Source organism: Bos javanicus, chromosome 22 (assembly GCF_032452875.1).
Source record: "Bos javanicus breed banteng chromosome 22, ARS-OSU_banteng_1.0, whole genome shotgun sequence".
Lineage (NCBI taxonomy): Eukaryota > Metazoa > Chordata > Mammalia > Artiodactyla > Bovidae > Bos > Bos javanicus.
Genome location: NC_083889.1, coordinates 26026586 through 26050831, shown reverse-complemented (window position 1 = coordinate 26050831; position 24246 = coordinate 26026586). Strand labels below are relative to the sequence as shown.

At 39.0% G+C, this 24246-nt stretch overlaps 1 protein-coding gene across 6 annotated transcripts in view; it reads left to right on the top strand.

Annotated features, from left to right (window-relative positions):
• Window positions 1-24246, top strand: part of CHL1 (cell adhesion molecule L1 like) — a 225934-nt gene that overhangs the window by 181378 nt on the left and 20310 nt on the right. For all 6 annotated transcript variants that reach the window (XM_061396388.1, XM_061396384.1, XM_061396389.1 and 3 more), the window contains 7 exons: window positions 623-789; window positions 5133-5298; window positions 11996-12120; window positions 15731-15832; window positions 16012-16209; window positions 18084-18154; window positions 23112-23334. In XM_061396388.1, the coding sequence (XP_061252372.1) occupies window positions 623-789; window positions 5133-5298; window positions 11996-12120; window positions 15731-15832; window positions 16012-16209; window positions 18084-18154; window positions 23112-23334 (1052 nt within the window). The remainder of the gene's footprint in view (window positions 1-622; window positions 790-5132; window positions 5299-11995; window positions 12121-15730; window positions 15833-16011; window positions 16210-18083; window positions 18155-23111; window positions 23335-24246) is intronic.

Below are 24246 nucleotides of genomic sequence, written 5' to 3'. Positions count from 1 at the left end.
CATGTCCACAAGACAGGGATGTCTTCCTGGCCTATAATATTTCTGAATGACCAATGTTCCCTCTGGACAGCCAGAGGTTCAGAAGGTTCATTATCTCTTTCAATTACTAGCTTTCCCATTTAGTACCCTACAGCAATGATTAACTAAAGAGTTCACCATCAATAAGGCAGAAACAATTTATTAAACTCTGAGGACAGATGCAAAGTGGTACTGAGAGCTATTATAAATACATCAGAGGCACAGAGCTCAGACTCCAATTTCCTCCAGTTACAGTCTATTTGGGCAGGTAAGATATACACTTATCACCTATTACCAAAAAAAAAAAAAATTGTAAGGACTTCCCTGGTGGTCCAGTGGTTGAGATCTGTGCTCCCAATGCAGGGGGCACAGGTTCAATGCCTGGTCAGGGAACTAGATCCCACGTGCCACAACTAAGACCCAGCAACCCAGTGTAACCAAATACGTAATATTTTAAAGAATTGTTAAGTATAATGGAAAATTCTGTAAGGTTTGCCAAGTTTGTGAAGAAGGGATAAGATTGAATGACACCAGTGGCCAGTTTGGAAAAAAAAGATACAATTCAATCATAGCCCGAATTAATTCATGCTTTCTATGTCCATAGGCAGAAAGTGGAAGAAGCAAAACCTCTCGACGGCAGAAGGTATCATGTCCATGAGAATGGCACATTACAGATCACTGAGACCACAGAAGAAGATGCTGGTTCCTACTCTTGTTGGGTAGAAAATGCTAAAGGAAAAACAGCAGTCACAGCCAATCTGGATATCAGAAGTAATTTTATTTTGATTTTACTTTGCATAAACTGTCACGTGGCTTCAGTTTTCCATTTTCCCTAGATCAGATTTCATCTAAAAGACCATCACAAGAATTAGAGGCTATGTCAGTGATGTGTCCATAGCTTTATACAATTATAAGAGAGAGCTAGGTGTTCTTGGTGATGGATGACCAGCAACACTTTAAAATCCCCTATTTTGGTATATTTCTGTAACTGTTTTTTTCAATAACCAACTCAATGAAATGTCATCAGTATTCAACTCTTAGAACTAAAAATTTCACAAATAAATTCATAAGGGATCCATTTTGTAAAGACTAGGGCATGACAGGAGAAGGCAATGGCACCCCACTCCAGTACTCTTGCCTGGAAAATCCCATGGACAGGGGAGCCTGGTAGGCTGTGGTCCATGGGGTCACTGAGAGTTGGACATGACTGAGCGACTTCACTTGCACTTTTCACTTTCATGCATTGGAGAAGGAAATGGCAACCCACTCCAGTGTTCTTGCCTGGAGAATCCCAGGGACTGGGGACCCTGGTGGGCTGCCATCTATGGGGTCACACAGAGTCGGACACGACTGAAGCGACTTAGCAGCAGCAGCAGGGCATGACAGAATGGCAAAGGTTTTCGTCCTGTTTTTAAATCATAAAAGCTTTGTGTTTTTTCTCTTGTCCAAGCAGCCCTATTTTATTTCTAAGTGCTCACAAAAGTTAAGTATGTGCCAAAATATATCAGTGTCCCAAAGAGGAGCATCTCTGCACCTAGACTCAGGCTAATTGAAACCCAGACCCACAGGCATCATCAACATTTTGATTTTAAAATTGCTCAGAGAACCCTTTTCAGGAAAACACAGAGAACAGTGGCTCAATGGTAAAGAATCTGCCTGCCAGTGGAGGAGACACAGGAGACGTGGGTTTGATCCCTGAGTTGGGAAGATCCCCTGGAGGTGGAAATGGCAAACCACTACAGTATTCTTGGCTGGAGAATTCCATGGACAGAGGAACCTGGCAGGCTACAATCCATGGGGTCACAAACAGTCAGACACGACTGAGCTCGCACATACGTGTGTATAGTAAATGTAGGGAGGGCTTGTGTTTCTTGTGGCAGCTCACTGTCATGACCAGCTACTACCTCTACTTAGGTGACAGGGTGCATATTTGTGTAATCATCTGTGTTAAGTGTTACCTTAGCATTTTTCTCTCTCTCACACACGCACACTCCTTTCCTTCTGTTATTCTGTCTTTGCTTCTTTGCTGTCTTATATTTTCTTACCTTTTCATTTTGTATTTTGTTTTCTATTTATTATAGCGAATTAACAAACAATGTTGTTATAATTTCAGATGAATAGTGGAGGGAGTAAGCCATACATATACATGCATCCATTCTCCTCCAAATTCCCTCCCATCTAGACTGCCATATAACATTGAGCAGAGTTCCCTGTGCTATACAGTCGGTCCTTGTTGATTACCCATTTTAAATATAGCAGTGTGTACATGTCCACCCCAAATTCCATAACTATGCCCCCATCCTTCCCGCCGGCAGCCATAGACTCATTCTCTAAGTCTGTGAATCTGTTTCTGTTTTGTAAGTTCCTTTGTGTCATTTGTTTTTAGATTCCACATATAAGGGGTGTCACATGATACTTCTTCTCTGTCTGACTGGTTTCACTTAGTATGACACTCTCGGTCCATCCGTATCTTATATTCTTTTATTCTTTCCTTGTATTTTTTTTTCTGTACCCAAAATTACCCAACCTGCCAACCCCATGGACTATATTTTTAAGAAACATTAATATTCTGTGATGTCAACTTATATTGGGTGTCTCTCTGCATTTTCAAATGATACATGTAATTTTTAAAATACTCTGATAATGTCAATGAAGATTCTTTTTATACTCTATTTGTTGTTGTTGTTTAGTCACTAAGTTGTGTCCAATTCTTTGGCAGTCCCATGGACTGTAGCCTGCCCAGGTCCTCTGTCCATGGGATTTCCCAAGCAAGGGTACGGAGTGGGTAACCGTTTCCTCCTCTAGGAGATCTTCCCAACTGACGGATCAAACCTGCATCTCCTGCATTGCAGGCAGATTCTTTACCACTGAACCTGGGAAGCCCTTTATGCATTATAAAACCAACATGAATCAAAGTTGAGCAGCCCTGCCAGGTGAAAGGTAATGAGAGTGAAGTCTGGAATCCAAATAAACCTTGACCTCCCTACTGCCCAACACAGTGCTTGGCCCAAAGTGGACCTTGAAACTGCTAGTGGCCAGAGAGAAGGCCAAGTTCAGAAACTTTTGATCTGCTCTAACGTCCATTGTATATGTAAGAGGTATATAGGAACCATATCCATGAGAGTTAAGGGCATATTTTTTTTAACCCAACAACAATTTAAAAGCATCATGATAAAGTGGGCTTTATCCCAGGGACACACGATTCTTCAATATAAGCAAGTCAGTCAGTGTAATACACCACATTAAGGGCGTAATTGTTACAAATGAAAAAAGAATGTCAGGAATGGAGTTGATTAAGAGGCTATACAGCAGAGTGATTAAAAGCATGAGGGTTTTTTTTTTTTTCTCCTATTCTCTATTCATCCCACCTTCATCTTCTCCCACACAGTCCAAAAGTCTGTTCTTCACATCTTTGTCTCTTTTGATGCCTCTCATGTTACCATCTTTGTAAATTCCATATATATGTGTTAATATACTATATTGTTTCTCTTTCTGACTTACTTCACTCTGTATAATAGACTCCAGTTTCATCCACCTCATTATAAGATTCCATTGTGTATATGTATAGCTTCGTTATCCATTCGTCTGCCAATGGACATCTAGGTTGCTTCCATGTCCTAGCTATTGTAAATGGTGCTGCAGTGAACATTGGGGTACATGTGTCTCTTTCAATTCTGGTTTCCTTGGTGTGTATGCCCAGCATTGGATTGCTGGATCATATGTCAGTTCAATTTCCCTTTTTTAAAGGAATCTCCACACTGTTCTCCATAGTGGCTGTACCAGTTTGCATTCCCACCTACAGTGTAAGAGGGTTCCCTTTTCTCCACACCCTACCCAGCATTTATGGTTTGTAGACTTTTTGATGGTGGCCATCCTGACCGGCATGAGATGATACCCCATTGTGATTTTGAATTGTATTTCTCTAATAATGATTTTAATCAGCTTTTTGAGTAACATATAGATAGCAAATACTAGGGCATGATAGTGAAATTGGAAGTCAGCTTCTGAGAAGCTTAGCAAGTACCACATTCTGGTAAAATATATCTGTCTTATTATGGTCCTCACAAGTAAGGATTATATGTTTGAAACAATTATAATAAAACATTTTTCAATATAGCCATGGTACCCATGTTTGAGCTTTATAGTATTGATATTACTAATTTATTTTCAAAATGTGACTCACTGTAACTCATGCACAAATACATATTGAGTACCTACTGTATACAGGCTCCCTTCTGGGTTCTGTGAACACTTGAATGTAGTAACAAAGTAGACACAGCCTCTGCCTTCATGGGGCTTATGTTCACATTCCACACCTTCATGTAATTAGTTCATCTGTGCATAGGCTACACCATTTAACCTCAGGTTTGAGCTAATAATAAGCATGATAATAGGAAATTATTTGATTTTCTTCTTTTATTTATAGTATTTTTATCACATATCCAGAGCACTAGAAGGAGAATTTATATTATTTTCAACATCTAGATGCATTTGCTTCTTTGCTTTCTTCTTATTCCCTTTGTCTAGGAAGTAGAAAGGGATAGTGCTATTAATTAATACTTCCACTGAGGTGCCCTGGCCGGGATGGAACAAAATTATTAATGACATGTGATGTTAAGAAATGACAGTGTGATAAATAGTGCTTGAAGATTTGACAATAATTGTTGACCATTTTGGTTGATTAAATGACAGGCACTTGACAATAATCCCACGGCTGCCAACTTGTTGATAACTTAAGTGTTCACTGAGAGTTCAGTTGGTAAAGAATCCCCCTGCAATACAGGAGACCCTGTATTCAATTCCCGGGTCAGGAAGATCCCTGGAGAAGGGAGAGGCTACCCACTCCAGTTTTCTTGGGCTTCCCTTGTGGCTCACCTGGTGAAGAATCTGCCTACAATGCGGGAGACCTGGGTTCGATCCCTGGGTTGGGAAGATCCCCCTGGAGAAGGGAAAGGCTACCCACTCCAGTATACTGGCCTGGAGAATTCCATGGACTGTATAGTCCATGGGGTCGCAAAGAGTCAGACACAACTGTGAGTGACTTTTACTTTCACTTTGACAATAAAGTAAGCTGTTCTGTACTTCTGACTGGTATCTTTGTTTTATAAAAACAGATGCTACAAGCCTTAGAGTTTCTCCCAAGAATCCTCGGGTCCCCAAATCACATACACTGGAATTACACTGTGAGAGCCAATGTGACTCACATCTGAAATACAGTTTGAAGTTGTCCTGGAGTAAAGATGGAGAAGCCTTTGAGATTAACGGCACCGAGGATGGCAGGTAGGTAAACCATTACTGTATCTCATGATATTGGCTTGGGATTAAACCTTGCGTTTATAAGAAAAATAGTGGTAAAAGTATTTACACTGCATTGATATAATACTACATTTCAGTCTTTAAGGCAATATTTAAAAGGTCATATAATGTACTTCTTTCACTTTGCCCTCAATCATTGGTCTTTTCATTTTTACTAGCTATTTTTCATATAAGAGATTCCCTGGTGGCTCAGACAGTAAAGCGTCTGTCTACAATGTGGGAGACCCGGGTTCAATCTCTGGGTTGGGAAGATCTCCTGGAGAAGGAAATGGCAACCCACTCCAGTGTTCTTGCCTGGAAAATTTCATGGACGGAGGAGCCTGATAGGCTACAGTCCATGGGGTTGCAAGGAGTTGCACATGACTGAGCGACTTCACTTTCATATAATGTGTACCATTCTGTAAGGGCAGGAAACAAGTATTCCTGTTATTTGAGGAATACTTGTGCACAGGCTTGGGTGCTCACCAAGCCATGGCAAGACTGGAGGAGTTAGGCCTAAGGGCGCTGCTTCCTGAGCTTTTGGTTCTCAGCGGTGTGGTCCTGCAGCTGCAGTTCACATGGCTGATACTGCTGCTGCCTTCACTGCCCCCTCAGCCCATTGGTGCTCCTGGTGACTCCAACACCGACAGTTCTGACATGTGCCAGAGTCTCTGTCTGCTCACAGGGCCCTGGTAGCTCAGACAGCAAAGAATCTGCCTGCGATGCAGGAGACCTGGGTTCGATCCCTAGGTCCGATCCCTGGGTCAGGAAGATTCCCCTGAGAAGGGAATGGCAACCCACTCCAGTATTCTTGCCTGGAGAATCCCATGGCCAGAGGAGTCTGATGGACTGCAATCCATGGGGTCGAAAAGAGTCGGACACAACTGAGTGGCTCACACGGCCCCAGAGGAGGAGCTGGTGTCCTTTCCTTTCTCCCTCCCAGTCTCACAGGAGTCTATCTCATGGGCAGAACCTAAATCATATCTTGAACCCTTCCCCTTAGTTAAGTATGGACAAGTACATTTTTGAGCCATCCAGTTTCTTTGTAGAGAATACATAAAAATAGAGAAGAGAATATAGACTAATGTATGAATAGATGCTGACTAGTTCTAAACATTATTAAGTACATCAAAGAAAATATTATTTACTGAATACATATGCTGTCTTTTGAAAGCAGAGGACAATTCTCCTTTCTTTTGCATTGTTGCTGAGTTAGGTATTAAACAGTGACCATGTTTGATCCAAGTCTCACCTGTAGGCTTATTTTGTTATCCATCATTCTGAATGTCTAAATCTGAAGATCCTTAGACAAGACTTGCTTTTCTACACAAGGTGGTGGCAATGTCATTATTAAGAGCATGGGCTCTGGAGCCCAGAGGCCTGGCTTGGAATCTCAGCATTGTCACTTACTGGGTTTGTGAACTTAGACAAAGTGCCTAACTTTTTCTGTATTTTTAAAATTTTTATTGAAGTAAAATTTCTACAGTGTTATTTTCTGCTATACAGCAAAGCAAATCAGCCATCCAATTACATATATCCCATTTTTATTTTTTATTTCCTTCCCACTAGGTCACCACAGAGCAGTAAGTAGAGTTCCCGGTGCTGTACAGCAGGTTCTCATTAGTTATCTGTTTTACACATAGTACTGTATACACATCGGCCCCAATTCCCCAGTTCATCCCACCACCATGCCACCTTTGTATGCATACATTTGTTCTCTACACCTGTCTCTATTTCTGCTTTGCAAATAGGTTCATCTATACCAATTTTTTCTATATTCCACATACATGTGTTAGTATTTCTGACTTACTTTACTCTGTATGAGAGTCTCTAGGTTCATCCACATCTCTGCAAATAGCACTGTTTCATTCCTGTTTATGGCTGAGTTTATTCCACTGTGAACATGTGGCACATTTTCTGCATCCATTCCTCTGTCGGTGAACATTAAGCTTGCTTCCGTGTCCTAGCTGTTGTAAATAGTGCTGCAGTGAACATTGGGGTTCATGGAATATCTTTTGGAATTATGCTTTTCTCCGGGTTGCCTAACTTTTCTGTGCCTTAGTTTTATATTCTATAACATAGTTTAGTTCAAAAAAGTTTTTCAGGGTGAGTTCATCATAGGATTGTTGTGCATTAGCACCAAGTACTAGAATATACTCACTGCTCAGTCCAATTTAGCTGTGATGATTCATTCTACTCATTTCTCCAGTACTCTTGTCTCCTGTTACCTGGTTGCTCTCCTTTAGTATTTGTGAGTGTGTGTGCCACCTCTCTCTAAAGGTATTGATTGGCCTTAGCCTAGGTACTTAATTTATTCTATCGCATCTCTTCTGTAAATGTAATGTTTGTGGAAAGACAGCATACGTACCGCAACCAGTTGTCAGGGGAATAAAAGGAGAATAGCAATGATACCTTAAAGGCTACACATTGCAGCAGAGATCTTCAGCCTTTGGTTAGGTGTCAGTCGATTCATCAGCTGCTCAGATATCCTCAGATTCCCCCTCTGTTTTCACTACTAGTTATCTGGGATCCTCCATATAATCTCTGGGTTATAGCTGAGAAGGAAATCAGACTGACGGCTTTTTGGTGATGTTACTGCATATTTAGGCCCTGAATCCAGACATTCGAAAGAGCCTCTTTCTATGACTCAGTTTTACAGCTTCTACAGGATGCTGGCTCTGGCTATCTGGTCACCTAAGTAATGCAGATATTCTAGTTTTATTTAAATATGAGTAGGGGGAAGGGCAATAACCTTAACATAGAAGGGATATCTGGGGTGGGAAGGGCTGGGAGTGACTGTTGATGGCTAGTCTTGACTGGAGCCAGGAGCAGGCGTTAAATTTTAGCAGGAAGTTGAGTTCACAGGTGTCCGCTAAATTTCTGTAGAACCATTAGTAGGCTCCTCTGTCTTACCTTCTGCTGGGGTGCCTTTTCGTCACTAGGCTGGAAGCCAGAGCTTTTTACCTAGAAAGTGGTTAAATTTCTGATCCAAAGGCGCATAGAGGGGGAAAAAAGAAGTGAAAATACGTGCTTCTCTTCCTTCCTGTCTCCTGTCACCTACAGGGATGTTATGAGTGTTGAAAACTGCCACCCTGGGCCTTTATACCTGCCGGATGCCTTATGTTATTTTAGTGCCTCTCATCCTTGCTTTCTCTTGATTATCCTCACAGCAAACCTGTTACGAAGGCTGGAATGATCTCAAGGGATTTTCTGTGGATTTCTATCCTGCAGGAGGCTCTAGACAATACAATGTTGTTAACATCGAAAAATGAAATGGAAAATGACATCAAACCATTTGTAAAATTTCGACTGTGCTTAACAAATGTAATGCGGACTACTATGACGACAGAGTGAAGGACTGTCCTGCAGGGGAGATCACAGTGGGGTTTGGGATGTGTCTATATGTCTGTGAACAGGAGGAGGAGAGGGAACAGGTGTCAGGAGCACAAGTGGGAAGGCTTTATCTTGGCATCATGGAAAGGGTGCTTTTCCCCCTCAAAAATCACAGTAAATGAATGGGGTAGAACTCAGGGGTGGAAGATACGGATCCAGAGCTATAAGGCATTAAATTAGGCGGCAATTATAAGGATAGAATGGCCCCTTCCTAAGAAATGAAGAACTAAGGTAGTTTGTTCAAGCACAAAGGCAGAAGGAAGGGGAGTTGGGGACATTAAGAAATGTGATGAGTTATGAACCAACAATGAATTGAATCAATTTGATGAATATTATTAGTAACACTCTCTGAGCAGGTACTAAGCCAGGCTCTGTACACCAATCATTTTGTGTGTTTTTCCCTCATTTACTTCTCCTGAAGAGAAATAAAATATTGTTATACCCATTTCCTGGATAACATGAATTAGGCTCCAAGTTTTGTTCAGGATTACACAGTCATAGTTGGAGCCTCAAACATAGGTCCCCAAAGAGAGAACCATGTTTTCATGTTTTCTGGAGTGAAGTTTGGCTATTACACAGACAGAATGGAGCAAGAAAACAGTGGAGGTTAACATGGGTTGGGGCCTAGCAAGCTAGATGTTTCAGATGAGGGAGGTGAGACTTGGCAGGTGATGGCAGGGTTCTCAAGGAAGATAATTAAACAGGTAAAAACGGGGGGAAAGACTAGGAGGGACAGAGATGAAGATGCAACCAGAGAGCAGGTTCTATAAGTAGAGTAGAATCCATATTTTAAATGTATAATATGCTTAACAAATGTAATGCAAGGACTTCTTCAAGTAGAATACAGTTGACCTCTGATGGAAACATAATATAAGAGAGACCTAAAGGGTTGTGTTCTTACGCACTGAGAAATTGGAGCTATTTATTTCTGCACAGCAGAGTGCATCCTTGCTAACACAAATAGTCAAATTTTGATGTGAGCGAGAAATGCCTAGTTACCTTTTTCAAATGCAGGGGCCCTTGCCCTGTTCCTAGTTCTGATTCAGAACCTGGACTGAGGCCAATGCATGGAATTTTAATAACTTCCCTTGGTACATCATAGGTACCACATTTCAAGAAGCAGTGGATCATTCTACCTTGATTAAAAAGAGGCACATTTCTGAGTTCTTAAAACACAGAGCATTACAGAAAAGTTGCCCTTCCTTTCTGGCCTGAAGCAGCCGTGCACCAGGGGATAAATCCTGGCAAGAAGATCATAGGCTATATTTCAGCTTCTCTGGGCCTTCGTGGATGTGCAGGGCTCAAACAGCCCTCCTGAAGAGGTCTTTAAATATTTCTTCATCTAAGCAGGTAAACTTTTCAAGGTTGTTCAGTTGAGTCGCTCAGTCGTGTCCGACTCTTCGCGACCCCATGAATCACAGCACGCCAGGCCTCCCTGTCCATGACCAGCTCCCAGAGTTCACTCAAACTCACATCCATCAAGTCAGTGATGCCATCCAGCCATCTCATCCTCTGTCGTTCCCTTCTCCTGCCCCCAATCCCTCCCAGCATCAGAATCTTTTCCAATGAGTCAACTCTTTGCATGAGGTGGCCAAAGTACTGGAGTTTCAGCTTCAGCATCATTCCCTCCAAAGAAATCCCGGGCTGATCTCTTTCAGAATGGACTGGTTGGATCTCCTTGCAGCCCAAGAGACTCTCAAGAGGCTTCTCCAACACCACAGTTCAAAAGCATCAATTCTTCGGCGCTCAGCTTTCTTCACAGTCCAACTCTCACATCCATACATGACCACAGGAAAAACCATAGCCTTGACTAGACGGACCTTTGTTGGCAAAGTAATGTCTCTGCTTTTGAATATACTCTCTAGGTTGGTCGTAACTTTCCTTCCAAGGAGTAAGCGTCTTTTAATTTCATGGCTGCAGTCACCATCTGTAGTGATTTTGGAGCCCATAAAAATAAAGTCTGACACTGTTTCCACTGTTTCCCCATCTATTTCCCATGAAGTGATGGGACCAGATGCCATGATCTTCGTTTTCTGAATGTTGAGTTTTAAGCCAACTTTTTCACTCTCCTCTTTCACTTTCATCAAGAGGCTTTTTAGTTCCTCCTCACTTTCTGCCATAAGGGTGGTGTCATCTGCATATCTGAAGTTATTGATATTTCTCCAGGCAATCTTGATAAGTGTATGTAATATTCTGATACTTGTACCAAATGGACACATAGCTAACATGAACTGAGAAACTGATTTATGTCAAAGCTTCTTCATTAGAATTATAGTGAGTTTCTTGACTAGCAATAACAGGTAGTATCAACTGGCAAATTGTTCAGTTATTGGCATAAAGCTAAGGGGCTGACTTTGTCTATCATCAAAGGGAAGAACCATATTTAACTTTACTACACTTTTAGGTGGCTTCTTTTAACTCAGAATTTTTAACAGTTTGTATGTTTTATATTTAAAAAAAAAAATGATGTAAGATTTTCTCTCCTTCTCCACAAGGAAGACATTGTTTATTTCAATCAAATAACAAACTGCTATGAACATATCTCAAATTTAATGGAACTTTATTTTTTAAAAAATCACTTGAATAATTAGGCTAATAATATATAGGCATAGAATAAAAGGTATAATTTATGTAAAAAATCATGTAAACTCAATTAAATATTGGCAAATAATAAAGCATCAAATAATTTCCAAAAAGAAGTCCTACTCTGCCATCTAGTGTTCAAATGAGTCACAGTTTAATTTGTATCAGATCTTAATGCACATTCTATGTGGGAGGTTGGAAGGATGGAGAAAATAGAAGGTTGTCAAAGACAGATTACCGCACTTCAACTGAGATATCCTGGCTCTGTAGAACTGAGGTGTGATTCAGGAATCCGTCTTTGTAAGAAGCACCCTAGTTGATCCTGTGTAGGTGGTTTCCCAAACGTGTATTAAGAATTATTCAAATGTATCCTAATTATTGTACAGTCTTTAGACATACCAGGCAAGACAGTTTCATCACTGACCCATGAATCACAGATGGTTGGATTTCATAAATTAAAAACAAATAGACTTGATCCCTTTCATGACTTGTGCGTTTTAATAATGTTTTTGTGCATTTTAATAATGTTTTATCCCCAGTTTTCAACTATTGAATTCTCCAATAAAATGCATTATGTGACAGGCTTTTAGACAAAGAATTCTTCCTTGAAATATTGTCCATGGGGAATATTTATTTTTGACAGGAGTACATTTCTTTTGTTTCTATTATTTTCATCCTCACCACAGCCTCACTTTTTTCCTGGTAGGGTAATTATTGATGGAGCTAATCTGACGATATCTAATGTCACCATGGAAGATGAAGGTATATACTCATGTTCTGCTCACACTGCTCTGGATAGCATTGCTGATATGACTCAAGTAACTGTCCTTGGTAAGTGCACTAACTAGTGGAGAAATCTTTGTCCTTTTTTTCCTCTATTACTGATTAAATTCCACTGTTCTTGGCAATTAAGCCAATGATTATTTAAGCCTGTGCATGTTTGTTAGTTTAAATTTTTCAATTAGTTACCCTACTTTCAAATGGTTTTACCTCTTCTTATTCTAAAGAAGTTAATTAATGCTTAATTTCTTTTTTCTGCTTGGGTAATGTTGCCAGAAGCAGTGGGAGGTAGGTGATGCTATCAGCGGAAAGAAAACTGAAGTACACTTGAGTTCCCAGGACCCTTAAGCTGTACACAGAGAAATGTGGCTGAGGGCTAGAAATGGGCTAGTGTGGAGAGGTGAGGGTGGGGTCCGGTGGTGATTAAACAGTGGTCCTGATCTAAACTAGAGGCCGGACCGAGCTCAATTCCCAGGGCCCCATTTGGAAGGAGAGGGAGGGACTTGAAGGGCTCTTATGCAGAGAAAGTCTTCTGGCTTTTTTTAAAAATAATAATTCTAATTAGAAAGCAATGTGCATGCCCCTTTGGCATAATCAATGCAATTATGCTTGCAGTCATCCATGTTTACAGCTTGTAGACTGCTGGATAGCTCTCCTAGTTTCCCTTCCGGATTCAGTCTCACCTGCTCTCTGAATCTGGAAAACGGTGGGCATCGATAAGCCGCTTACCCTCAAGGTTTCGTTTGCTTTGGCCAGTGGGGAGCCATGGCAGGAGAGGTGGTGGGTGGAGGGTGTGTTCTCCGGATGCTGCCTCCCTGCAGGCTGGCTGTGTGCCTCTGCCATAGTCATCTATGCTCTCAGAGAGGCTTTGTCCACACAGCTCTCCCTGACGGAATTCTAGTAACTTCCCGCGCCTCACCCCAGATATATTGCTCATATCTTGTGAGTCTTTATTATAAACTCATTGAATCACCTTGTGTGAACTGTTTACTTTTTGCTGGGAGCCTGACAAAGACATTTTTAGCTTTCTATTATTACTGTATTTCAGTGAGTAGCACTTAGTTTTTCTTTAGCTTGCTGACAGTCCTTAAAAGTGGTTTGGTGAGAGAAAGTGTTAATCACTCAGTCATGTCCAACTCTTCGCGACCCCATAGACCGTAGCCCGCCAGGATCCTCTGTCCATGGAATTCTCCAGGCAAGAATACTGGAGTGGGTTGCCATTCTGTTCTCCAGGGGATCTTACCGACCCAGGGATCAAACTCACATCTCCTGAATTGCAGGCAGGTTTTTTAGTGTCTTAAGCCACCAGGGAAGTATCTTAAATGCCTTGACCATGTATCTAGATAAATCCTTACTATTAACGGGCATTTGTATCCTTAGCACTCTGGTCACTGGGATTCACAGGGAGGTTGCCTCCCCTGGGTAAGAATTCAGTCCCTCTTGAGGTAGGCTGGTGGAAAATGAGTAAAGAGGCTGGATCTTTACTAGTGAAGCCAATGACCACTGTATTTCAAGTGAGATAAATGACCACCATATTTCAAGTGAAACTAATGACCACTTAAAAATACTCCAAAATGTTCAGTTTTATCTATCAGATGATAGGTGGTATGGACTTGGTTCAAAAGAAACCTTTTTAGGAGATGTATTTCAGCTACTTCAGGGAACTAAAAGTAGAAAGGTTCAGTCGTTAGTAATCATTCCAGTAAGTGATTCACCAGATAAAATGGTTAAAATTCAGGTAGACTGGAGTTTGTCCCAGGTATAATTTTAAATGTCAATGTCAGGATCCACGGGCTTTGCCCTCAAGTATTTTGAGCAATGGCAAGGAGACTGCCTTCCCTACCACCTGATACATGCCACGTAAATTTTCTTGTGAAATTTGATATGTCAGTCTTGTAATTAGGCTGCCATCTTCTAGAACTATTAAAAGTTTGATAATTTTAAATAGTGACTATGAGTATATGCGAAGAAAGCAATGGCACCCCACTCCATTACTCTTGCTTGGAAAATCCCATGGATGGAGGAGCCTGTTAGGCTGCAGTCCATGGGGTCGCTAAGAGTCGGACACAACTGAGTGACTTCACTTTCACTTTTCACTTTCATGCATTGGAGAAGGAAATTGCAACCCACTCCAGTGTTCTTGCCTGGAGAATCCCAGGGACGGGGGAGCCTGGTGGGCTGCCATCTATGGGGTCGCACAGAGTCAGACACGACTGAAGTGACTTAGCATAGCATAGCATGAGTATATGTACTATTTATTGATGAAGCAATTGCCAAATGTTTTTAGAATGAAAATAAAATAATGAATGTTTAATGAGATAGGGGGCATCCTCTTACCACTTCTTGGAGTTTATACCCTATTTTTTCAGGTCAGTCTCTGATTTTAAGAAGCATATCCCCATAACTGAGAGCAACAAATGTCAAATCCATGTATAGTTTCTAAAAGACTCTTTTTCCTGGAAAGTAGTTTTTTAAAGCATATGGTTGACCCTTTTCAATCAGAAGTTACTTTCAAAAGCCCTGCCAGAAGCATCCTTTAAGAGCAGCATTCTTTTAGGTCTCAATTGCAGTCCATCTATCGTAGTTCCACGTGATTCTCAGAAAGAGCAGATTTTAATGTCATACAAAACAGGCTGCACTGGTTGTTTCAAGAAATTTGAGAAATAGTAGACTTAGTAAGTGTCGAAGACAAGCTTAAATTCTCTGAGTTCAAATATCCTCAAGCCTGTGGAGGAAATAAATTCTTATTTAGGGCTCCTACAGTAAATTATCATTTAGGATTCTACAGTGTGAACATAGTCACGGACCATATTTTAAAAATAAACTTGCTGTCTCCTGAAGTGAAAACAATGTTTATCAGTATAAATTCCCAACAGTTGTTAAATACAGGGATAATGGATGTTTTTTCCCACTTGGAGAAGAAAGCTCGCCTAAGAAGGTGTCATTAGATATGACTTTGATTGTCTCCTCTGAAAAAATGTGTCCTTTTATTGTTCCTTTTATATTTAAAGTACCAGAAATTTCCATGTACTTTAACACACTTAAAATTTGTCATTGCCTACTCAGGTTTCTAATCTCTGTCACAACATTTATCAGCTCAATATCTTCTTCCAATATAAATCCCTTTCCTACTCTTCTTTAGAACTCCAGGTATGATATACTGATAATTAATTGTTGTAAATGAAAAATCCAAAGCATGTAGAAAAGAAAGCCTAAATTCATGTTCTTATTTTCCTGTACTTATAGGACCTAAGTTTATGGTTCTAATATGATAATTACATGCATGATTTAAGTGATAATACACTGTTTACTTAGTCACAAAACATTTATGTGCAAGGCACTGGGCATGTAAAGATGAATAAAGTATGGTTACTACTCTGGAAGATCTGTTTAGTCCCATATAAGAGATGAACCAACCATATAAATAAGTGTATGAGCTATATTAGTCACAGTAAAGGGAGGTAATACTTACAGTTGGGAACAGAGGTGGATGAACCTGCATTTGAAATAGAACCAGAAGATCAGGTGAGATTTGGCAGGTCAGAGTGGAGGCAGGGGCATGTAGGGGAAGCAGGGGATTGCAGGGTACCTGAGTGAGGAAATGGGATTGACAAGCCAATGATCTGCCATCTCCTTACCTTTATTTTTCATTATTAATCAGATGTTCCGGATCCACCAGAAAACCTTCATTTGTCGGAAAGACAGAACAGAAGTGTTCGACTGACGTGGGAGGCTGGAGATGACCACAACAGCAATATCAGCGGTAGGGAAGACTTGGGGTAGCTGTGTTCTCCAGAGTTAAAATTAATATTAAAGCCATTGGTGCATGAGTGGATTATCCATAAAACATCCTTTAAAACATTTAATATTATATATAAACCTTAGTATAACTTAAACATTCTCAGTCTTTTCTAATGTGTTTTTTTGTGTTCCCACTGCCAGAGTATATTGTAGAATTTGAAGGAAACAAAGAGGAGCCTGGAAGGTGGGAAGAACTGACTCGAGTCCAAGGAAAGGAAACAACAGTTGTGCTGTCTTTGGCTCCATATGTGAGATACCAGTTCAGGGTCATAGCCATGAATGAAGTCGGGAGAAGCCAGCCTAGCCACCCATCAGGCCATCATGAAACACCCCCAGCAGGTATGGATGCTCACACCTCAAGTTTCTAACAAAATATTTTAGTTTGCCGCATCCTTGAACATCTTTAATAAAAAAGGATTGATGCCATGGTGTAGGATTTTAGATTTCCTCCAGTACAGAACTAACAACATGGAAAATAGTCAAAGGACATCAGTCTTCTAAGTTGTATATAAATGTTTGAGGAACATGAACAAGCATTATTCTGAGCAATTTCTGATAGCTGAGTATTATGTTAAAATCAGATACCATAAATAAGTTGTAAACTAAAGTTCAATGTATATTAAAGTCAACTTTCTCTTTATTTTTCTCCTCATTTCAACTTGCTGAAGTAAAACTCTTGATATGTTATAGATAGTGCATTCAATTTTTACTGCATGTAATGCCCTTTTATGCATTTAGTGTATTTTTTGTATCTCAATAGCTAAATAGATATCTAATATCTACCTAAAATCTCAAGATGCTTTAAAAAAATTCTCAACAACCAACATGCTGTAGTATATACAGAATTCAAAATATAATATTGTAAATGTGAGCCTTATATAATATTATAAACCAATAAAGCAAAATATTGATAGTGCTGAAATTTGTATTACTGAATTGGAAATGATTAAAAATGTGGTCATAGCATGGTATTTGTTCCCTCTCTGTCTGAAATAAATATACAAGGATATAATTCCCTTTGGGGATTGAGGCAATATAAGCAGAGATAATAATCAGGTACTTGTATGATTTTAGTATAAGTTCATCTTGGCACTAAACTGTATACTTAACCCTTCTTATAAAATCAGTTCAGTTCAGTTCAGTCGCTCAGTTGTGTCTGACTCTTTGCGACCCCATGAATTGCAGCATGCAACTCCCAGAGTTCACTCAAACTCACGTCCATCGAGTCAGTGATGCCATCCAGCCATCTCATCCTCTGTCATCCCCTTCTCCTCCGGCCCCCGATCCCTCCCAGCATCAGAGGCTTTTCCAGTGAGTCAACTCTTTGCATGAGGTGGCCAAAGTACTGGAGTTTCAGCCTTAGCATCATTCCTTCCAAAGAAATCCCAGGGCTGATCTCCTTCAGAATGGACTGGTTGGATCTCCTTGCAGTCCAAGGGACTCTCAAGAGTCTTCTTCAACACCACAGTTCAAAAGCATCAATTCTTTGGCGCTCAGCTTTCTTCACAATCCAACTCTCACATCCATACATGACCACTGGAAAAACCATAGCCTTGACTAGATGGACTTTTGTTGGCAGAGTAATGTCTCTGCTTTTGAATATGCTATCTAGGTTGGTCATAACTTTCCTTCCAAGGAGTATATAATAGATTCATCCAAATATATTTCATGGGGACATTACCTGCTGTTTCCTATTTGATGCCCCTAAAACTTAGCTGTTGATATTAATATATGACCTTTAACTTTATTCACGTTGAGGTAAACATTCATATCACATTTCTAACAGTAATTCTAAAAGAAAAAGCAGATTTAAAACTAAAATGTATATTTAAATAGTGTGTTTAGAATTTTAAGAGCAGGTTTAAAATTAAGACAGGTAAAGTAAATCTATTTCTCATGAATAATAAGTATATCACTCCATGAATATGATTTTACTCCTTATATATATTTTATATATATATATATGATGCTTTATGTGAGGTGAGATGTGTTAACTATTGTGATCATTTCATAATATGTATAAATATAATATGTGAAGTATATACATTCTAAAATAATTATATAAAAGTGCTGTGAATCTTTTTACAAACTGGGTCAGATATAAGTAAATATAATCAAAGTTATGTAAAAATCTGTTTTTTATGGGCAGAGGGATGATATATTTGTAGATAATACAATGGGGAAAAGTAATTTTCATATTTATAATTTTTCAGCTCCAGACAAGAATCCACAAAACATAAGAGTTCAAGCTTCTCAACCCAAGGAAATGATTATCAAATGGGAGGTGAGGATTCTTTATGTTTTACTTATTACCGTTGTGTTCTTTTTACTTTTTTTAGGTCCACATGCTAAGTATAATGATAGAACAATCTCTTTTAAGAACAGAAGAAAACCACTTACATATTTTATAAATATATTTTATTTATATATTTTAAAAAGTCATCACGATTAGAATGTTGTAAAATAGAGTTTAACTGTGGTAGATAATTTAAGAAAGTTTTTACAGGCTGATTTCATTGCAATCCATTCCCCAAAATTTATGATTCCTAATATTGTTATTACCAATATTCTTAATCCTCTCCCATTTGAAAAAAAAAAAAAGAAAACTACTGATAATCTTTCACTGTCTTTTGGTACATGGCCAATAAAGATTAAGCATATCAAAAGTATGACCCCTAAGGAACAGTCACCACTTACTAAGCACTATTAGGCATTCTGTGTACTCATATCAAACTCTGAGACCAATGTTGTCAAGACAGCATCATTAATACTGTGTCCTAGATATAGAAACGAGTCCATGGATAGACTGGGCCATCACCATACAATTAGAAATCAACAAAAGTAGGATTTCCACATGAATATCTTTGAACTTCAAACTCTACTCATTTTCTCTTTTATATATATATACATATATATATATATATATATAAAATGTTAAAAGTTACTAAAATAGACTTTCCTCTTTGAATTTTGTACAAAAGTTTGTATCTGCTCAGATGACTTTAATTATTTTTAATGCCATTTCTAAATTTCTTCTGTAACTTTTTCTCTCCTCTATTTTGACATGTTTCACGAACAAGTATTTTACCTTACTTGAAAGTAGGTTACCATTTAGCAAGTCTAAGTAATAACAGATTTCTGATATTGAAGTCACTGAATTTTACAAGCATTTTTTAATGTATGCTGGAATGTATTAATTTATTTCCACAACTCATTCCAGATGTGATTTTTGGAAGAATTTTAGAAGGTACAAAGTTTGATTTCCTTTTTTCTTCATCATTGATTGGTCTTATATGATAACATTGCCCATACCTACAAAATATGTAGTCAATATTTTTATGTAAAACTAACCCTTTATTCCCATTTCAGTAAGAGTAAGCTTTTTGCAAACTTAAAATTTGAAAAATAATTGGCAATATACAGAAGTTAAATATAGGCAAGAATAGTATTATTTTCTTGAATATATGGCCACAAATAGCTACTACCACATTTAAAATTATGTTAGGATCTTATCCTTTTAGAGTATCTATTGTCTTTTAAGTTCCATAAAAATTTCTATTAGATAGATGATATAACTGGATTAGATGACAATAATAGTGTATAATTATCAGGTCACTTCCTCCGAGAAGTGCACCATTTTCCACTAACATTAGTTCATTAATTGTCATGACTCCTCTTGGAGGGCTATAGTAGCTCCATGCTGTCAGCATCACATTCAGTACAGAGAAGCTGGGGCTCCAGTTTTGTGATCTTACCCAGATGCATGCCCTGAGTCAGTAATGAAAAGAGAGCTGGGATCTGCAGTCCTTCCTCCTGATCATCCTATTCATTAATCACTCTGTCCCCACCCCCAAAGATACACAAGACTAATTACTAGTGCTCTCTTCTTGGAAGAATGGGATTAAACTATGAAAGTGTTTACAGTTTGTCTTTGAAAAGTAAATGACATGTAATTTAGTAATTAACTGACCAGAGGAAGGAAATAGAGATTTGGAACTAAGCTGACAATTACCTTCATAATTTATTCCATTGTGTTTCATGTCATTTTGAAATGTCAGAGGCCTAATAACTATAAGCATAACCAGTGAAGTTTAAGAACATTTACTCATCAGTTATTCTTTTGCATGAATTATCTTGTAAACTGGAGTTAAATGCCAGCTATTTCCCCAGGTTGACAAGCACACAGTATAAATTGATTACCAGATCCCCTCCAAAGATTGACTTACAAATAATTCCTATCTACAAGATAATGATCAGAGAGGAGCAATTTGTCTGAAAAAAAAAGGAAGAAACATTGATCTTTCACAAAAGGATTAAATAGGAACAGACTGGTTGTCCCTAATTCTCTTTTGGTTTATGTTTTCTTTTTAGCATTAACTATGAATAAAAGTATTATGAGGTCCTTGGTTTATATATGGCAGTCAAAAATAGTCTTTGTTTTCCTGAGTGTATAATCTAGTTGGAGGGACAGACAATAGGCAAATACAGGAGAAATAAAGTAATATCATTATGAAACATTCAATGGAGAAAAATAATATACAAACTTTTATTTGTAACTTATTAGTGAATGTGCATTTACTCATTGATAGGTGAACCTTATTTTACAGTAAAAATGGATTTCAGTTATCTTATTTAACTCATGTTCTATTGTATATACATTATCTTTATAAATTTGGCACATTAAATATTAAGGACTCATTTTTTTTTAAAAGTGACATTGAATTTTAACTTAATGATAAAACTACTCTTTTTAGTTAACATTATCTTCTAAGATAATGATGAGTTTATACTTTATTCTTAAGTATAAATATATTTATGTTACATTTGAACTTCAATAAAATAGCAAATATGTAATCTCACAGATTCCAGAAAATCAAAACAAACAAAAACCCATTTCATTAATGTTTGGGAAACAGCAACTTCTCCAATTACCTGGTTATATGATCACAGCCAAGTGGTTTAAGCCCTCTAAAGGATGTAGGACTTATTATTTCTACTACAGTTGTAATCAGAAAACCACTAGCCTTAAAATGAACTTAGGCAATACAAATGGAGAAGGCAATGGCACCCTACTCCAGTGTTCTTGCCTGGAAAATCCCATGGGCGGAGGAGCCTGGTGGGCTGCAGTCCATGGGATCGAGAAGAGTCGGACACGACCGAGCGACTTGACTTTCACTTTTCACTTTCACGCATTGGAGAAGGAAATGGCAACCCACTCAAGTGTTCTTGCCTGGAATCCCAGGGACGGAGGAGCCTGGTTGGCTGTCGGACATGACTGAAGCGACTTAGCAGCAGCAGGCAATACAAAAAAATCTGTCCAGTTTCTAGTCAGTATAACCTTGCTTTGTTGATAGATCTCTCTGAAAATTCAATAGAAGTACAGTTTTGTTCTACAAAATCAGACATAGAAAGTTTTACTAGCAGTTCTGTGGATTTTCAGATCCTTTGAAGGGCATCCACGGACCCCATCTAGAGATGCCTAGACATCAAATTAAGAGCCTCTTTTATAGAGATGCCTTTCTTATGAGCAGCTGCATGAGGGGAAGGAATGCTGGTGATCTTCCCTCACCCCCAACCCCACACCCCTGGTTACTATGGTTTGTTATCTTTGTTTGGGATCTATTTGTGAATTTGAGGTTTTGTTGTCCACTGTCTAAAAGCCAAATACAAAGTATTCCTGCAGTTTCTTTGGGAGTCTAGGCACCAAGGAGGCTGGCGATTTAGGTAAGGTTTTTTCCTTAACAGTGTTACCTAGGGTGGCACAGTTTGTTTTAAAATTTTTCAGAGAGCTTTATCAAATGCAACTATTTTTCTTGAAGCAAAACATGCATAAACTGAATAATAGTATTTGTACATATTTATTGTCAGTTGGGACTGAAGGTAATTGTAATTCCAGATTGTAGAATGGAACTAAAAGCTTGTGGCCTGACTTACCTGGGCAATGTGACAGCCTCTGGTAAGTTTATCTATATGAGAGTAGGAAATATCTTGAAACAAAAGTTTGAAGGCAAAACATAAACAGTGACTGTGAAAATCTCAGAAAGCTTTTGATTTCATATTTTTTCCTCTTAGAGAATTTAACTATTAACCCTAGAATAAGCACCAGACTTGAAATTATTGTGCTGATATACTACTGTTCTTTCAACTTTATTCCATCCAATCCCTCTATTAAGTACTTATAAATTAATCTGAGTCAAGAAGTATTGCAAATTCTATAAAAGCATTATGTATGGTTATTGAATCACTTGAATATACAGACAAAATTATTAGTTATATAAGTGACCCTTATAAATCTATGTCTAAAATCAGATTTTTATGTATTGTATATAATTGATTCATTTAAACGCATATTCCCATTTTTTGTGATATTAAACAGATGGTTTAAATCACATTAATGTTTTTTAATTGAAGTATTATTTAATTAAAAGCTAGAGTGGAAATAACCAATCTCCTATTCGAGAAATTCCTCCAGTAAATATTTCTATACAGAAAATTAAACTGGAGGATGGGGAGTGCTTTCTCATAAAAGAGAGAATGGGCAAGGAGCTGGGAACTATTGTATTATAAAAAGGAGCTACATCTTCTGGGTACTAGTGCACATAAAGACATATTATACAAAAATATTTACTTGTTCTCTCTCTTCTCTTGGAAGGAAGATGGGGGATAATGGATGGAGTCAGATGGAAAGAGTTTTGACTGAAAAGCCATGAAAAAAATCCCATTTATATTTAGGGATCCTGGAGTAGGAAATGGCAACCCACTCCAGTATTCCTTGCCTGGGGAACTCCATGGACAGAGGAGCCTGGCAGGCTACAGTCCCTGGGGTTGCAAAGAGCGACTAACACTATACTTAGGGAACTTTTAGCCATGTCCTTTTCATTTCTGAGGTTCTTTAGGAATGAAAAAATTAGAATATAGAAGAAAGTGTGAAGAAAAGCTAAAACCTTCTATGGAATTTCTTAGTAAGTTCTTTCATATATGAACAGTTAGAATTAACCACAAGGGCATAATCCAGACATCTAAATTGTGGGATTCTTTCTACTTGGGGAGGGGAAGGAGCAACTCTCAAGCTTAAATGAACAGAATGACAAAACTTTTCACAAGCATTTCCAAACCAAAGAGGGGGATTAAAGATCTCACCAAAAATGATCGCTTTTTGGCCACATTGCTTGTACCACTTAGGGTGGCTTCTCTATCCCCTGACTCAGCATGTCTGTGATCACGCCGACCTTCTGTTTTAGCCTTTGAAAGCTATGGAGCAGAATGGACCTGGACTGGAATACAGAGTGACCTGGAAGCCACAGGGAGCCCCGGTGGAGTGGGAGGAAGAGACAGTCACTAACCACACCCTGCGGGTGATGACACCTGCTGTCTATGCGCCGTACGATGTCCAGGTTCAAGCCATCAATCACCTGGGCTCCGGCCCTGAGCCACAGTCAGTGATTCTGTATTCTGGAGAAGACTGTAAGTGATGCAGCTGACACCCACCACTTCTAGAATAGCTTCTCTCAAGTAGATTGCACCCTGTCGAGGAGCATTTTTAAGCAAGTAGTGCATGCAAAGAGGCTGTACTTACAGTGGGAGATAAAAAGAAATTGAACACATGGTTTCTACTTTAGAGCTGACTACGGGAGAGCTGTCAGAGGGGTGGTGAGGAAGAACATTGAAAGGTTTAATTTTATTCAGTTTGCCAAAAAAAACTACTTCCATAATGAACATCAAAGACCTGGAACCATCAGTGCACACAGCTCAGCAGCATGACTCTTAGGTGTCCAATCATATGTGCCCTTACTTGTCAAGGACCTCCTAACAGCTGCCTGCTGCCACACCCCTGGCCTCAGCGCTGGAGCCTTCCTAAGGAAGGTAAGGTACAGACCCAGATTTCCATATAGAAGCACTTACACGCAGAATGTTGAGGTACTAATGACATAATTTTATTATTAGGTATTTATACCATAAGAACTGCTGCAAATAAATGTTTGGAAAAAGGAAAGACACTGCATTACAAACAACTAAATAGTAGGCATTATTCTCATTGTTCTTACAGTATCCAAAGTAATATTTTGATCCAAGAATAGAAAAAGGGCAGGAATGTGAAATGACTAGCTCCTTATTTACCTGCTACCTGTGTTCTCACTAAGACTTACCTGGTGGCTCAGACGGTAAAGCGTCTGCCTACAATGTGGGAGACCTGGGTTCAATCCCTGGGTCAGGAAGATCCTCTGGAGAAGGAAATGGCAACCCACTCCAGTGCTCTTGCCTGGAAAATCCCATGGACAGAGGAGCATAGTAGGCTCCTACAGCCCATGGGGTCACAAACTACTTCTCTGTAGTTGGCTCCCCTGTAGAATGGGGATAATAATAATACCATTTTAT